At 46.8% G+C, this 18,079-nt stretch overlaps 1 protein-coding gene across 1 annotated transcript; it reads right to left on the bottom strand.

Moving 5' to 3' along the window:
• Positions 1-809: 809 nt before the first annotated feature.
• On the bottom strand, positions 810-17,412 carry ILDR1 (immunoglobulin like domain containing receptor 1). The gene is made up of 8 exons (XM_075726458.1): positions 17,358-17,412; positions 13,863-14,033; positions 11,490-11,639; positions 10,055-10,174; positions 9,755-9,901; positions 4,515-4,646; positions 1,913-2,715; positions 810-851 (listed from the first exon to the last, which is right to left on the bottom strand). The coding sequence occupies exons 1-8, from the start codon at positions 17,410-17,412 to the stop codon at positions 810-812; spliced, it is 1,620 nt and encodes a 539-aa protein (XP_075582573.1).
• Positions 17,413-18,079: the final 667 nt, after the last annotated feature.

Raw genomic sequence — 18,079 nt, forward strand, 5'->3', positions numbered from 1 at the left:
GATGAGAAAACCCTGCAATCTAGCTATAGATCAGGTGCAACACATATGCAGAGTTGGTATAAATGCCAGGGTAAAGATCAAGGACAATAGTAAAAATGGTGACTGTAAGACTTCTTAAGAGCCCTTTATCCCACCCCATGTATATGATACATGGCACAGAGAGAAAAGAGAATATGAAATGCATGGAAGAGGCTTACCGGGGACAAAAGGAAGCAACTGCCCCAACTCAGCTGAGCAGCCAGGGAGAAGCAGCAAACATTACACATTGTGAAGCACAACAGAGGGCCTTAGAAAGGAGATGCTGTGCCTCCCTACACCAAACTCCCAGGGGACCGGATCAGATGACTTCCAGAGGCCTCTTCCAACCTAAATTATTCTACTGTCCTGTGACTTTACAACTCTGTGATCATTGGAGCCCTTCTCCAGTAACTGGTGTGCAAAGGACCAGCGTTCTACAGACTGGGCTCCTTGCAGTGCCAGGGCACCTAACAATAACAACCGGTATCTCTCTTTAAAGATTGGGAATATACCATTTACAGAAAAAATCTGCTGTTTCCCATAGAATGTTTTCAAGGACCACAGCCCATTGCAAACCTAAGTCTCCAAATCACAGCAAGAATAAAAATGGGTTATGTATTGCTTTCATGGGCACTAGTCATAGGTTCTTCAGAGTTGTAAGTCTAAGGGGAAGCTGCTTCATCTGGTTTTTTTTGCTGGTTGTCTGTTCAATCAAAAGCAGCCATCCCAACCTATATAGTAGAAAAGCTAAGAGGAGTCCGGTAGGAATCTTAGTTCTTTCGGTACTGGCATTAAATGACTATGCTTCTTCCACTGTGGGAACTTCCTTTGTCCTGCAAGAGAAAATAAAAGATTCAGGAACAAGGAAGGATGAATGTAAATCATATGTCTTCCTACCTGCTCTGAGCACCATAACAAAACCATTCATACGTAGACATATCCCAGCTGGGACTAGAACTGCACTTGCGTCCAAAACTCAGAAGGGAAAATTGTAATGGGCAAAATACAGCCCTTTGAGAAGACTCCCACCTGGTAAAATTCTGCATGTATGTGATAAGGGACACGTAACATTTTTTTATTTAAAAAAACCTTCATTTATTAAGGCGGAATACGCTGTCTAACTTGGAGACTAGCAATTGGATATGAAGCTCTTCACACTTAGGTTGCTACCTGAAATCTAGTGCCAGTGTAAACTGACAAGATGACCTGTGAACAATAGCTGTTCACTGCCCATATAATGCATGCTCAGTTCTCAGGAGTCACAACAAGTGAGCCATCCTCTTCCACCTGGCCTGGAGGATCACACATTTCTCACCACTATAGCCACCCATGATCTTAAAGCCTATTTCATGTAGCTTTAGCTATCTTACCTGGATGCTTTCCCATATGAACCATCTTAAAAATATCACCAAGATACTATAAAACTTAGATGTTGGAGATCAATAATAAGAGAATCATGCACATGTTAAAAGAAATCAGAAGTAAACCAACACCACAGAGGGCTGAAGAGGGATACTGCTGCCTGCTCTGGAAGTGCTTTCTCCCTAGGCAGTGCCAGAACAGCCATTCTAACACCAACACATATGTAGAGACCCAAATGCCTCTAGATGGGGACAGAAGTGAGAGGGTATAAAATGTCACCCTTTGTGGGATGTGATGGGGACCTACTTTATTTGACTGCTCGCTTTGTCCCTGAACACACTACAGCCATGCAACACATGTCTGAAGGCAGGGAACTCAGCAGCCTTTTTATAACCAAGCTGCACAGGGCACCCAGTGCTCCTTGCCTTCCATTTGAAAGACAACAGACTGCAGGAGGTAACAAACATTCGCTCTCACTCCCCCAAACCCACCTCTTCCCTTAGGTGGGAAAGTAAAAAGGCAGCTGACTCACTGAGCGTGGCCCTGCACTGCCTTTGTGCTTCTTGTCCCGACCTGGGATGGCTTCTAAGGAGCAATAACTGGGGGGTTTATCTTCTGGCCATTCCCGAGACCGGTGCCGCCGCCTGTGGTTTGTTGCTGGGAGACGGACTTGCTCTTCTGAGGAGCCCCACGACCCCCGGCGAGAAGGGGGAGAGTAGCTGTGCCGCCGCTGACCTGAATTATTGCTCCTCCTGGTGTGGTGCTGGTAGTCTTGCCTCCCTGCAGGCTCCTGTCTCCAGCCATGGCTGGAGCGCTCCTTAGCCTCCTCCAGATAGAAACTGCAGCTGCTGCTGCTGCTCTTGCCCCTCTCAGCCTGGCGTGGTGGTGACACATCCCGTCTGGAGTGCTGGGGCCTGCCACTGTAGCCGCCTGTCCTCTGCCTCTGAGGATGGTCCTCTCGCTGCCTGTCCCAGGGCTCCCGACTGTAGCTGGAATGAGAATCCCCACTGGAAGGCAAGGGCCACCTCCGGTTTTCCCTCCTGTCCTCTGCTGCAGAGTCCCAGGATCTTGGGGTGCGGGCCACTCTCTGTGGCTGTGAGGAGTTGCTGCTCCCATGGATGGAGGAGACATGATCAGTGAGAGGAGGTGGCATGATCTCGGAGCCCAGGGAGGACAGCAAGGTGGGCTGTGCAGCCTGCCGCTGGTGGGAGGATGGCCGGAGCTGTGACATGTTAAGGTTTTGTATTTCAGACTCCAGATAGTCCAAAACACCCTTGTTAGGGAAAAGCTGAGCTTGTGGCTGCACCAGCGGAAGACTGTTCTGCAGAGACACGTCTAAGGATAAAAGCACAGGAGAACACAGGAAGTCAAGGGGAAACAATAAAGAGAGGGCCCTTCTGCACTAATGATCCTGGCTGAGTCCCTTTTGAGCCTCTCTTCTCCTGCTCCTCATCACTGCAAGAACCGCGTGAGTCTGAAGCACCACAACCAGCACATCCAGACCACACAAGGTAAGGTGCAAAGAGTAGTAACTAATAAGCTGCACCATGATCTGTGTTTTGGGCAGCACAGAGGTAAGAAATCAGTCATCCAGCACAGCACACCTAGAAATATGGTTTATGTGTTTAGAGAGAGGAACACTTTTTTCCTACAGCACTGATATAAAATTTTATTTTAAAAAAATCAGAGACAGTTCATAGTGTTTCTTCTTGTATCTCATTGAACTGGAAGAAATATGAACCAATACTGCAAAAGAAAAAGAGATTTTTATTTATATATATGCACACATACACACACACATGTATGTATAGATATAAGTAGCAAATGGAGAAGTTTCTTCGCTAGGAGACTGGGCCAGCTCTGGAACAGTTACCCAAAGAAGTCATGAAATCTCCATCCTTGCAGGTTTCCAAGACTCAGCTGGACAACGCCACAGCTAATGTGGCTGAGGTTGGTAACAGTTCTGCTTTGAGCAAGAGGTAGGACTAGATGACCTTAGAGGTCCCTTCTACCCAACATCTCTAAAAAGCTGACCTGAAACAAATTTAAGGGAACCTTAAGCACAGGAGATTCACGGACTGTGAAAACACAGGCTAAGAAACTGCCTGAGGAACTTACTTGCCCGTTTTCTGCCAGCATGCACATAGATTTCCTTGAGAAGACTCAGTGCATTCTGTCTTAAATCATGGTGGCTCAGTCACCAGATCTTCCTAAGGAAAACTGGTGCCCGGGCTAGGAAAAATGGTAACTATAGAATTAACTAGCGGGCTAAAAAATTATATACTTAAGCATCTTGAATCTAGCATTTAAGATCTTTGCAAACTATTTCTTCAAACAATAGGTAAGACTCATCAGACACAGAGTAAATCTGTGGCTGCTGTATAGTGATGAAAAGCTAATTTCAGATGAAAAATGTTATATTTATTTGAGAAGTCATTATGTTGAATTCCCCTATTTTCCTTGGCCGATTAAATAATATTACTGGTAATAAGTTATTTTATTACTTACTTCTCTAGGACTTCAGAGACTCCATCTTCCCTCCTCCATTAAAGTTACAAATAAATACCACTAATACAAGCGATTTTGGGGCAGAACTGGCAAATTCTTCCTGGTTCATTAAAGAGTCCCTCACTTTTTGCTGCATGTAGGCTAGATCTATTGCACAGAAGGCAGTTTGCCCTTAATCATTTGAAGACTAGACATTTGATAAGAACTCAAACAAATTGCACCTCAGTTGTCATGTCAGTTTTGGCTATAAGTAGTTGACCGTGACCAGCACAGCAGAACAAAGAGACAGTACCCTCCTCTACCACATGAAGCAAGATAAGCTGGGTATATTTACCCTGCAGTCGCTGGGGTGTAGCACAGATACACCTTAGTTAGCATTAAACTACTTCACCCAGCACTGAGCCTAGCAAGACACTTAAGATGGATAGGCTGTATTTATCCACCCAGGCAAGTCTATAGTACGCTGCAGGTAGAGCAGAGCTGTCATGCTAGGACATGCAGTCATGCTACAAACACATCTTTCTCTCTTTTGTAGTAGAGAGGCTAAAGCCTCACTGCTGAATGTCCCTGAAAAGTTACCTGTTTCTCATCCTGATTTCCCTCTGAAATGATGCCTGTGGTCTCACCTTGTTGCAGTAGAGGGTTCAGCTGGTAAGAGGAGAGTTGCGAGTTCCTGTCGCCACCCCTGTAGAACATGTTGGGTGACATCCAAGGTGCAAGTGCCTGAGCCTGCTTCATGAACCGATGCCGTTCCAGTACTGTAAAAGGAGAAGAAGAAAGCTTACAGCAGCTATCCAGAGAGCACAGCTTGCAGACCATGCACCATTTTGCTTGATAGACTGTAGCCTTTGGATGTCATCAGATATAGGAAATTCACAGAATGAAAAGCTCTCTCCACCCTATGACAAAGGTAAAACAGAGCACTGGAAATTCCAATATGAAGTTGCATAGCTTCAAAAAGATACCTTAAACAGAAGAAAAGGGTTACTGCCTGACATTCAGGGTCCGGTTTCAGCAATTGGGAACAAATGGCACTATGATTAAGTACACAGCACATAAGCAAATGCAAGACTTACACTTGCCCTGTCATTATGAGTACAGTTATGGAAAGGTGGGAAGTAAAGTTTCATACAGCAAGACATACCACACTGCTTTCTCTCTCTTAAAACTTCCAGCTCATCGTTGGTCCTTTCCCCTTTTGGCTTTGATTTACAGCTAAATGAGACCTTTTTTTGCCACCTTCATGTAGGCTCTGTCCAGATCATATTTTCCACACCATACTCCATCATTTCTTCTCTGTTCCACAGATAGGGCATTCAGAGATGCACTGTCCAGCTTCTCCCTTTCTAGTCTTTGGACCACTCTTGTTGTCTCTCTCCGTAATTTACCTCAGCATGACTGCTAAAATTAAATCCCTTAGGATAGTGTGGTCAAACTGGTGAACAAACTAAATTTCCTGTTCTCAACAGCGATGTCCGGTGTGCCAAAAGAGCAAGCTCAGTGGAGATTTCTCTCCCTCGCTGCTTTTCCACCACTGCTAACTCCAGACCCCTACTCGTGGGGTCAGGCTCCAATTCCACTTCACTTTTTTCACCGCTTCCATCTCACCTCCTCTACACAGACAACCTCACCATCCCTGTCTTCAAAACCATTGCTCATCGCTGCTTCTTTTTTGGGAATAGCTAAAAACATCTTACAGAAACTTACTCCTTCTGCCACAGACAATCAAAACTTAAGTTTATGAGCAAGTAAATTCTGCAAGTCCCAGACCTTACAAAGCCTGACTCTGCATGGTTTGTCTGTCATTACTGGGTGAAGCTTTTCTGCAACAGGGCCTTTGCAAAATTTCTCTTATATGGCTTCTCTGGAGTTTCAGAAGTGGCAGGCTTTTACTGCAGCCTCTTCTCTGGTCAGGCAGGAACAGAACGTTCCTGGCTATGCAGTTCAGGAGACAGATAGGAACGTAATTGCCTCTGAGACTTTTACCCCTCTGATAAATCTGGCTGAAGTTGGCTGATGAAATTAAAAGCTATTGGAGGGAAAGAAATAGGGGATAGACAGACAGATTGACTGCATAATCCTTGCTTAAGACACCAGGCTACAGCTAAGCTCCAATTAATTCTGTCCCCTGGATTCATCTGCAGCAGGCAGCATTTAGACTGCACGCTCTTTGGGACTGAGCTCTCCATTTCAGGTAGCACTCCAGTTATTAAACGTGTCCTCCTTTAGCTGTTTCACAGAATTTATACAGAGCACCACTTGCAGCAAAACAGGTACTGACCATGCCTCTCAATACATCCTTCCCTTTCCCCATGGTTCATGCAGCTCCACTTTGTTCTCCACTCCAAACTCTGTCCCCCTCCCCAGTCTGGCTCCAACCAGAGTGAACTACAAAGCTGGAAACTTCAGTGGTTTTAATCCTAATATTCTGATTTTTCTTCAAAGCTGTGTGGCCTGAGGTAGCAGCTTTCAAGCATTTTATATCAAACTTGCTTTGTTATTTTTTTTCCCAAGGGATTTTCCTCCAGTTTACATTTCAAACTTAGAGGAAAAGAGAAAGAAGAAAATTAAGAAGGATAAAAAGAAGGGAAAGGCCTTATCTCTTCCTCTCCCATTCCTCCAGTTATCACCTTGAGAATGTCCTAGAACCTGCTGAGTGCCTGTCCCCTGAGACCAGTCTTTGCCTGAGGAGTGAAAGGCCCAGCAGCTGTGGGCATACCTACTTAGGGTTCCCCTCCTTAGGGTATGAAGGCAGTCACTAGGACCAAAGTCACCCTGTCCCTGTAATTCTCTGATCTCTCCCTCCAGCTGAACAAATGCAGAATTACCCTTGGACTTCCTTCACTACATTCATCCTCTCTTTCTTCCCCAGATACTTTGCCTTCCAGTTTGAACCCGACATATACTTGGGTTCCCCACCTGCAAAATGGAAGTAAAGTTACAGATCTCTTTTTAAAGTGAATGTATTTATCTGAGGAGTGTCGGATTCACCCTAATGCCAAAACTCATACCTGCTATAAAACTTTGGCAGAATGTTGTGGTGTTCCCTCCACTTACTCCCTGCTGAGAAAGGTTGTTCTTCACCTTTGACAGACTTTATAGTTGCTGGGCCAATTATGCAATTATTAAAAAAAAAAAAGATTTCCAACCTAGTCAGACCCAGGTGCAAGTATATCCTATTTTGCACCAATTCATTAGTGGAAGAATAGCACAGTAGAAAAGGAACAAAAAAGAACAGAAGGAGGTCATACGTATATTTACCCCGATGGGCTTTTGTCAGAGCTTTCCATGTGGAATGTAATTGGCTTGCTCCTGGGGCATGTTTAATATTTCTGTACACCAATTCTGAATTACTCAAACAATGCACTTCTTTTATTACTAGTTTCAAAATCATGTTAGTTAAAACACCCAGAATTACCTTGCTTCAATGGCATCTGACTGTTCAGCAGATGTAGGCTACCCTCTAGTGGCCAATAATTGGGAAGAAATCACCGGTACTCAGCTCGCACTGCAACTGCTAAGACTGTTGAGAATTTCTGGCTTCTCTTCAGCTGTGTGGAACTGTTATTCCTTAGGACTGTTTTTTAAGATGCCCCCTCTATCTAACTTCCTGTGGTTTTTAAGGCCTCCAGTTCATTTCCTGGAGTCCAAAACAGTAAGTCAGAGGCAGGATGAAGTGAAGAGAAGGTGCACTAGAGGAGGGGAGCAGGCACAAGGATCCTTGCAAAGTGGATAAAGAGGCCAGGCAGCTGGGATGGAAATTACAGCCACAGAATCCAGCAGCCAGTCAAGGAGGCTGGATTCGTCTGTACCTTCCCTCATGAGCAGGGAGAGGTTTTGGGAACCCTGCAAGAATCCCTCCTACCTGTCCTCAACAGGAGGCAGGAAAGACAACAGCAGCAGTCTGGAGTGTGCTATCATCTCCCACAGCACAGAAAAACAAAGAACTCCTCACACATGTTCTAAATCCCTTTTCTGATGAGAACTAGGAAGTCTGGAGGTGTGAGTCTTTCATCTCCATCACCTTTCTCTCCCTTCATGGAAACTATTTTTTCTGCCAAACTTCCATAGCCTCCTCAACACCACACATTTTACTTGACAGCTTATAAAGCCCCCAGAGAGTTTTGTTTTATTTTGCTTTTAGCAAATGAGAGGGATGCTCTGTTCGCTCTTTGCAAGGGCTAAGCAAATTAAGCTTACGTCTGTGATGAGCAAGACTGGCAAACTGGTAACAATGGACAAGGAGAAGGCTGAGGTACTCAACAACTCTTTTGCCTCAGTCTTCACTGGCAATCTTTCTTCCCACACCTCTCAAGTGGATGGACTGCAAGGCAGGGACTGGGGGAGCAAAGTACTCCCACTGCAACAGAAGATCAGGTTTGTGACCACCTGAGGAACCCGAATATGCGTAAGTCTATGGGACCTGATGAAATGCATCCCAGAGTCCTGAGGGAATTGGCTGATGTAGTTGCCAAGCCACTCTCCATGATATGTGAAAAGTCATGGCAGTCAGGGTTGTTCAGCCTGGAAAAGAGAAGGCTCCAGGGAGACCTTATTGCAGCCTTTCAGTACTTAAAGGGGGCCTATAAGAAAGATGGGGACAAACTTTTTAGCAGGACCTAAACAAGGGGTCCTATCACAACCCGTTGTTGCGATAGGACAAGGGGTAATGGTTTTAAACTAAAAGAGGGTAGATTTAGACTAGATAAAAGGAAGAAATGTTTTACAATGAGGGTGGTGAAACCCTGGAACAGGTTGCCCAGAGAGGTAGTAGATGCCCCATCCCTGGAAACATTCAAGGTCAGGTTGGATGGGGCTCTGAGCAACCTGATCTAGTTGAAGCCGTCCCTGCTCACTGCAGGGGGGTTGGGCTGGATGACCTCAAAAGGCCTCTTCCAACCCAAACTATTCTGTGATTCTATGATTCTAAAACTCTCACAGTTTACTAACACCCAAGGTATACCAAATAGCTCTTTTGCAGGTAAAGGGAAACCAGAAACACAGCTCCTTCTTCATAAATCCTCTCCTTGTAGCATCTGGGGAAGAATCTGGTGATTTTAGTGATAAATAAATGTATCTGTTGCATTTTGTTCCTGTCAGATTGTGTAAACTGCAGGGGGGCTATTCCACATTGTGTCGCTACTAAGTTTCAGTTACAGGAACACAGAGGTTATATGACCTTAGTAACCAAAATCAAACACAGGCCTTATTAAGAGAACAGGGTCTGGCTGCAGAATCTTTATTACTCCTAAAAACTACGCACAACAAAGTTTCTCTTGACCCTCAAAACCTCAGAATGCATTTGCAGCATTGACCACCAAGACAGACCATCTTTCTCCTTTCTTTCTCCTCAGTTCCTTCCCCAAAGAAAAACAAACAAACCCTTTTTCTTGTGGAAGGAGCAGCTCTGAAAAGAACATGAAGATAGAAAATTCCAATTTTTATATAATTACGTTTCAGAGCAAGAGACTTGAAGGTTAGGCCAGTTTGGAGAGTAGTACCAAGGCATTTGCTTGCCTTCCTCACATGCACAGGCATATGAACTACGAGACATGGAAGAAAAGTCCTGAGCTACTCATACAAGGGAGCTGATTGTGCCCTGGATGACATGAGAGAAGGTGGTAGCAAGGTGTGAGTGAAGACTAAGTTCTGAAAGTAGGACACAGAGGAGAAAGATGGGCTCCATGTATCCTAGCTCCCCTCCTCTAAGTCAAATAAGCTGGTCACAGAGGTCACAATGGCCAAAGAAATGTCTCAGTCTATATGGACGCTAAACTGGAGGGAGAAAGTGGAGCTCAGCAAGCTCCCAGTCAAGCTTTTGTCTTGACAGAAGCCATGAATGCACGCACATTTGCTTAAACCTCACCTTTCTCGTTACAGCAGCACCGGGTTGGGCAGCAGACACATGGGATGTGGCAGCAGCAATACTGGGGGCAGCACTGGCACCAGCATACTCCAATCAACAGAAGGAGGAGGAGGCCACCAAGAACGATGAGGAGTACAGTGAGCCAGTCTATGGGAAAAATGGAGAGAGAAAGAGGATCCTGATGTACCTGGGCACAGTAAGTTACTGAGCACATCTCCACTGCTGGAGACATCTTGGGGTGGGGAGGAAGAGAACAGGAGGAGGTACCTGCCACCCAGGCAACAAACAACAGGCACTTACGGAGAACAATCAGCTTCACTTCTTTGTCCGCATCACCTGAGGTATCTCCTGGTGCTTCCACAGTGCAGTAGTACACACCATGGTCCCACCACATGACCTCACTGATGACAAGGTCTGCCCCTGTAGGAGAGGGACTGAGAGGTCAGTGGGCTATTTGGGACTGACAGACACTACTTTCAGGCCCCACTCTAAGAGGGCCCTCTGCCTGCAGGCGACATACAGTACTGCATCTCCCCTCTTCCCAAGCATAGCCATCACCTTCAAACAATCCCATTTGAGTTTATTGAGAACTCCTGTAAACAGCATCAACTGCCAGTCCCTTTTTTCTTTGTTGCTGTAAGGCAACTCTACTTAGAAGCAGGACTATTTCTGTGTGGAGTGAAATAACCAGCATGCTGCTGGGTGATGGATATTAACAGCTACCCACTGCTGCCAACACTACTGGTTTTGGAACACAGATCACTGTCCCCATTAAGCCAGTGCTGTGGTTTAACCCCAGCCAGCAACTAAGCACCACGCAGCCACTCACTCACTCCTCCTGCCCCGGTGGGATGGGGGAGAGAATCAGAAGAGTAAGAGTGAGAAAAACTCCTGGGTTGAGATAAGAACAGTTTAATAATTGAAATAAAGTAAAATAGTAATAGTAGTAATAATAATAACAACAATATAATAATAATAGTAATAATAATATACAAAGCAAGTAATGCACAATGGAATTGCTCACCACCCGCCAACCAATACCCAGACAGTTCCCGAGCAGCGATTGCTGCTCCCCGGCCAACTCCCCCCAGTTTATATACTAAGCATGACGTCATATGGTATGGAATAGCCCTTGGGTCAGTTTGGATCAACTATTCTGGCTGTGCCCCCTCCCAGTTTCTTGTGCACCTGGCAGATCATGGGAAGCTGAAAAGTCCTTGACTAGCATAAGCACTACTTAGCAACAACTAAAACATCAGTGTGTTATCAACATTCTTCTCATTCTAAATCCAAAACACAGCACTATGCCCGCTACTAGGAAGAAAATTAACTCTATCCCAGCCGAAACCAGGACAGCCATCCGTCCCAGTAACTCTTCTGGCAGTAGCAGCAGCTATTGCTCCAGGGACAGCAGGGAGCATATAATGCACCTGGACAGCTATGCAGTACTTCTTAGAAGAAAGAACTGTTTTCTAGCCTCTGGGCTCCTCAGCTTACTTTTGCACTCCTCAGCGAAATGCTCAGGCATCCTCAGCTCAGCCTTAGCTTGTAGTGCCTTCAACACCCTCAGGCCAGGTGGGAACAGGGCCCTTCACAACCCTTATTTCATTGCCACCTCACAGAATATGTAGACTACAGATGACATTACCCATGTTTATGCTTCTCTTCACTTGGCAGGCCCAGATATTGGGTAGTCACTGAGTTCGCTCCCCGCCTGGGAGGTCAAGTCACTTACGGTTCTGAATGGTGATCTTTCGTTGCTGGTAGTCAATACCCAGCACAGGCTCCTTCTGCCCATATTTCTGGATGACAATGCGCACCTTTCGCTGGCTGTCATTGCAGTCGTCAGATGGGTCTTGGCCAAGAGCTAAACCAGCCTGGTATGCTACAAACACACATCATCAAGTAAGATGCCAAAAGTTATTTTAAAGGACCAATTTCTATCCCCTTGTGAGCAGCAGAGCAACTCTTGAATGCACATGTGCATTTGCTTTGGTTTAGTAATACAAAGCATGGCTTCCAACCAGCAAGGACAAGTTGCTTTGGAGTACTCAAAACCAAACAGAGGTGGAGCCACAGGAAGGCAGAGATTTTGAGAACGCAGGAGCTGCAGAGGAGCTGCACTCACAACTGCTGTACTCACAACTGAAAGAACAACAGTAGAAAGAAGCTAGTGGTGATAGGCTGGAGGGCAGCTCCCAGTATGAAGATAAACTGCAAGGAAAAAAAGTCATAAAACTCCCAGGAGTACTGGAACTAAAACAAAAGTGTGTTTGTTTACCAAACAAAATCTCCAGACATACATGAACCGCTGTAGGGATTGTCTCCCTTTCCCTCTGGTATCCCATTAGATGTTGTGGAGCTCATAAAGACACAAAAATATGCGTCACATGATTCCAGCTAAGGATTACACATAGAGAGACCCAACAGAATTAACAGAGGGCTAGAGGCAATTTCTGTCCAATACTTTTATGACAGACTCACAATATAAACTATTTTCCAGGTATTTGGGAGCTGAGATTTGGGGACACAACTGATACTGGCAGTCAGCATTGTCTGTAAAGGGCTTGCAATGAAGGGAGGAGAGGACAAAGCTTGTCAAAGGCTCCTCCATTGCTGTATCTGCAATGGATCATGAAGAGAATATCCAAGCAAACACCGTGACCTTCATGCTTTCTGTCCTTGTTGGCGGCTATTAGCTTGAGCCTTGGCTCAAAGCACTTGCATTATGTGGGGATCAGCAGAGCCAGGGACCCACCTGCTTGTGGATTAGGCTGTAGAGCACTTGGTAACATGCCTACCTAACCCATCCAGACTGCAAAAAGGAAAGTTTGGGCACCAAGACACCAAACAAGTCCAGGCTCTCCACGCTGAGCTCAGTCTTAAGGGTGTAGTTAAGCTAAGGTTGGCCAGCTTAAACATACTGCAGGGTTTATAGAGAATAGAATAGAATAGAATAGAATAGTTCAGTTGGAAGGGACCTAAATTGATCGTTTAGTCCAACTGCCTCACCACTTCAGGGCTGACCGAAAGTTAAAGCATGTTATCAAGGGCATTGTCCAAGTGCCTCTTAAACACTGACAGGCTTGGGGCATCAACCATCTCTCTAGGAAGCCTGTTCCAGTATTTGACTACCCTGGTAAAGAAATGCTTCCTCACGTCCAGTCTAAACCTCCCCTGGTGCAGTCTTGAACTATTCCCACACATTCTATTGCTGGATACCAGGGAGAAGAAATCAGCACCTCCCTCTCCACTTCGTCTCCTCAGGATGCTGTAGAGAGCAATGAAGTCCCCCCTCAGCCTCCTTTTCTCCAAACCAGACAAGCCCAAAGTCCTTAGCCACTCCTCATAGGACATTCCTTCCAGCACTTTCACCAGCTTCGTTGCCCTCCTCTGGACGCATTCAAGGACCTTCACATCCTTCTTAAATTGTGGGGCCCAGAACTGCACACAGTACTCAAGATGAGGCCGCACCAACACTAAATACAGCAGGATCATCAGCTCTTCTGACCAGCTGGTTATGCTGTTTGATGCACCCCAGGATGCAGTTTGCATACCACCCTAAGAACCATCTTAAGCACTCCTGAATTAAGGCTGCACACACCAGAATGTCTGCACATGAAGTGGTGCCACCGGTACAAAATGTTATTACTCAGAAGTTTTTCTGCCCTCCAAAATGCATGTGTTTCTTCTACTTCCTAAAATCAGTAATACCTGGTCTAGTTCCAACCATGGAGTCCCCCATGGAATCATAAAGTCCACTTGTTGCAGGGCCCTTGCTTTCAAACATGCTGAAGCGTAAGACGGGGCTGCCAAGACTGACATGTGTCAAACACGGCTGAGCCTCTCTGCCTTCTTCTGAGTTGATGACAAGGAGGACAAATGAGCTGCTTTGGCTGGGATTTCGACAACATCATATCATAAAGCCTTGACATTGCAAAGGAAATCACAGACATGACCTATTTTTTCTTGGAGTGCAGGGAAATACCACCACCTGACCTGGTTTGTGGGTAGGAAGAGGTCAAAAGCCTTTATTCCCCAGTGAATCTACTTTCCCCTTCCTTTCCATTTGGAAAGGGATTTCTTGGAAGACAAGCCTGACACTTACAGACTGAGTAGTAGTCAAAGATGGGGTCCTTGCAGAAGGATTTGAAGCGCCAGGTCACCACCACGTCCTGCAGCTGTGCTGAGGTGCTATAGTCACACTTGAGGATGACAGTGGCAAATAATGTGGTATAACGCTCAACATCCTGCACTGTCACCAGGAGGGAGAGGCAACCTGCAAACAAGAACACAGAAGGCAGTCAGCCAGCAGGAACAGACCTCACATCACAATGTTCACTCTGCACCAGACCAACAACCGAAGCACATCTCCCTCGGCCTCATCCAGGACCTGCACCTGTGGACCTCGCCAGCCCCTCTGGTGAAGCCATCCGGAGTTACAAATCCTGGTTAGAACATGAGTCCCATCTTTGCCTGACAGAAGGCAGCTTGAGCTAGCTGCATTGGCCTGCCTTATGGACTGAATTATTTTCTCCAAAACAACTATGAGAAGCCGTTAGGTAGCACATCACTCGGTGCTCTCCTTCTGCATGGGGAAAACTGTCCCTCCAAGCTGAGAGAGATAATTCGTTGGGCCCAGAAGCACATAGGATGGGATTGCCTTGGCTTGTCATCCTAACCAGAAAAGTTCTGCAGCACCATCCATTCATATAAACACCAAATGAATTTTATCAAGGTCTTGCTAAGACAGTCATCAGAATATTAACTAGTGGTGACCAGGATTAGGACAATACAACTCTTGGGCTGTAGCATCATAGTTAATCTGTTTATCACCACTTCAGAACAGCACACATCAATTATCCTCTTTTTCCTTTTTAATGAAGTTATTGTTACATATATTTAGAAGTCCTCCATAACAACCTCCACAGCATTTTCTATCCAAGCAGCTGCACCCACTGAGGAAGGTTTTACACAGTTTCTGATAAGCTATGCTTTATTTTAGCCACACTCCAGAGACATCTCTATCTTATTTAAACTTTGATAATACAGTAAGTTGTGCTTGTCATTAACAATAGTGAAGTTATCACCAGTTGCCTTCGATAAGGCAATACAAACAGTGCAGAGTGAGTGTGGGATGCCCCGTCGGGAATATACGCCAGAGAACAGGGCAGGGGTTGCAGTGCTGTGCCAGTTGCTTCTTAACCGGGGAGCACAACAGCAGGAAGGGAGGGAAGGAGAGGGGGCGGCTTGGAAAATATTAACTGAAAGGGTCACCATGAGCCAGCACCCACTTTTTATCGCATATTCAAAGACTTTCCCTCTACTCCATTTTTTCGGGATGAGAGCAAGGGAACAAGGGACTATGTAGTAACATCTGGATCACAACTGCAAGCATCATTCTTTCAGTGTCCTCTTAGGCTGCACCTCCACAGTATGTTCCAGGCAAATACAGGCTCACCCTGTTTCCAGGTGGAAAACATACTGCAGAGGTGCAACGCTGCCTCAACAAGTAATTCTGCAGTAGGATATTGTCAGTGCAGTACTTGCTCAGTTTCCGGTTTGAAACTGACTCCTGGTCAGCCAACTCAAAGCACAGGCAAAACTAACTCATTTGGATATTAGGAGAAATTTCTTTACTGAAAGAGTGGTCAAGCATTGGAACAGGCTGCCCAGAGAGGTGGTGGAGTCACCATCCCTGGAGGTGTTAAAAAAAATGGGTAGACGTGGCACTTGGGGACATGGTGGTGTTGGGTTGATGGTTGGACTGATGATCTTAGAGGTCCTTTCCAACCTTCATGATTCCTAGTTTTTACTTGCATTAAAAAATAATGCAGCCACCAAGCCAGGAAACATGAAATTAATTATTAATTGGTTTAGCGGTGGACTTGGTAGTGTTAGGCTAATGGCTGGACTTGATGATCTTAAAGCTCCTTTCCAACCTAAACGATTCTATGATTCTATGGCCAGGGTACACTCTGAGTCCAAGGCTTTTCTGAAAAATAAAATATACACACATGCACTTAAACGTAGAAATAGCAGCAGCAGTGCAAACTGCTAGCAAAACCAAGGATCTCTAATTTTTACAATACTGTAGGCAAGGTGAAGTCAAGACTGGTGACAGGTAGTTACAGTGGCTCTTATTTAACTACATTGTAGTTCAATACATTTTGTTTCAGCTTTCATTGTGAAATAGATGACCCACAGGATCTTACTGCAGGAAATCACGCAAACTCAATCAAAAATCCAAACTCTCAAGACTAGCAAAACCTTGATCTCATTGGTGATCAGGTGAATTCCCATATGAATTCTGACTTGTTGAGGCTCATGGAAATAGAACAGATTTTCCATGGGTCTGTATAGCAGCATCTCTCAGGCAAGAATAAAATACTCAAAATCACTACGTGCTTTTCATTTACAGAAACCAAAGCTCTTTATGAAAGGGATACTTTCTCATTACCTCTGTTCTGCAAAAGAGGCAGAGCTGAAAGATAAGCTCCTTGTTTTTTTAAAGAGGTTGAAAACCTACTGTTCCCACCAGAGGACAATTGGATGTCTCTGCATGTCTGATGTTTCATACTAACCTCCTCCAAGAAAATTGAAAAGTTGTGAAATTAAGGCCGGTTCCTGAACTTAGACTGCATTACTCCACTGCATGCTGCTATCCTTCTTATCCTGGTTGGAAAGAAGAAATCTGGACACTACCAACCTAATAAGTGACCGCTACCTCAGGCCTATGGCTTCGCATTGAAGACACTAACCTTCAGAGCCAGTGAAGCCAAGTTTTAGCAACACTATCATGCAGGAACGTGGCTGCCAAGCAAGACAATGACCGAGCATACCTCCATATTTTTTTGCTTCTTTTACTGGCTCTCTGTGAAAAACTGAACTTTGGTATTTAGAGCTAAATCATCAGCAAAGACCCAGGCATCCAAGAAGCAAAATGATCACTGCATTTCCTACAGGAGATCAGAAGCTGTCAGCCAACCTGCAAAGCTTGGTGAAAAGGACTCTGCTTGCCGAAGGCCACCTGCGGGCACGGAGGTGAGTTCCCACTCTCCATACGGGCATGTATCTAGCAGGTATGGAAGCACTGCGGCTACACCAGATCCCCAGAGCGGCTGGGGCTGCTGAGCTAGCAGCAAAGGCTGGGGTGGGCGCTTGTGACAAGCCAAAGGGGAACCCCTCTGTCTTTGTACCCTGTGCCCAGGTCCAAACCAAGCTGGCCGCACGCGAGCGATACTGGAGGCTGCCAGGAAGCAGGCGGCCACTTCCTCCTAGGAGAGCGGCTAGCCGCACCTTTGGGGTAACGAAACTCCTCTCCGCATGGCTTTCGTGCCGACCTCGGGAGAGCCCCGCTCTTCCGCCCGGCGGGGAGAGACACCAAGGGGGGAACGACGCTCGCCCGGGCCAGGCCACCCCCTTCCCCTGGCCGCGGGGCCGCCCCCTCTGCCCCCACGCCGCACCACGTTAACCCCGGGCAAAACCCGAGGGCTCCTCCCGGCCCCCTGTGCCACAGGGTTGTCCCGGAGCGGGGAGAGGCCCCGGGAGGGGGCCGGGACCCCCCGCGCCGCCGCCGCCGCCCCGGCGGGGCCCCACTCACCGGCCGGCAGCCAGGCCAGCAGCAGCGCCCACCGGCAGCGACCGCGCTGGGCCATGGCGCTGCCTCCTCCGCTCTCCCGGGGACGTCGCGCCGGGCCACCCCGCCGCGCCCACGGGCCCTCCCCTTCCCGTGGCACCTGTCCCAGGGCCGGGCGCCGGCTGCAGTCCCCTCCCTCGGCGGCCCCTCAGCGCCCGCCCGGCGGCAGGTACGCCTTTCCGCCTGCCTCCCTCCTCCGCACCTGCACCCTCCGCCGCAAAGCCAGGCCACATACCAGCCGCCAGCTTCACAAACTGCTTCAAAAAATATTTATGTATTAAAAATGCGCAGACAGGTGTACGTGAAGGTACGGGCACAGACACAAAGAGGCGGTTTTGGCCCCAGCTCTGCCGTCGGGGGAGATGCGCCCTTACCCACCGGCGGGCGGGAGCACTGGGTTCGCCTTGTGGGGCACGGCACAGGCACAGGCTGGCAGCGGCGAGAGGCCGGGAGGGAGCCGGGCAGCTCGGCCGGTTTTCACAGTCAGCATGGGGGGTGCGGGCCACCCTCTCTTCTTGCCGGTACTTCATAAACACTTGAAAATAGCGGGGAAACCCGCAGAAAGTTTAGGGAATTAATTTCATTTTCCCGCTGAGTTTTGAGAAGATGGCAACAGTGGTCAAAAGAGGGGTTTTTTTCGGAAAAAAAACCCCCACCCACCAGCCCTTCTAATTCATGGCGGAACG

Source organism: Pelecanus crispus, chromosome 1 (assembly GCF_030463565.1).
Source record: "Pelecanus crispus isolate bPelCri1 chromosome 1, bPelCri1.pri, whole genome shotgun sequence".
Classification (NCBI taxonomy): domain Eukaryota; kingdom Metazoa; phylum Chordata; class Aves; order Pelecaniformes; family Pelecanidae; genus Pelecanus; species Pelecanus crispus.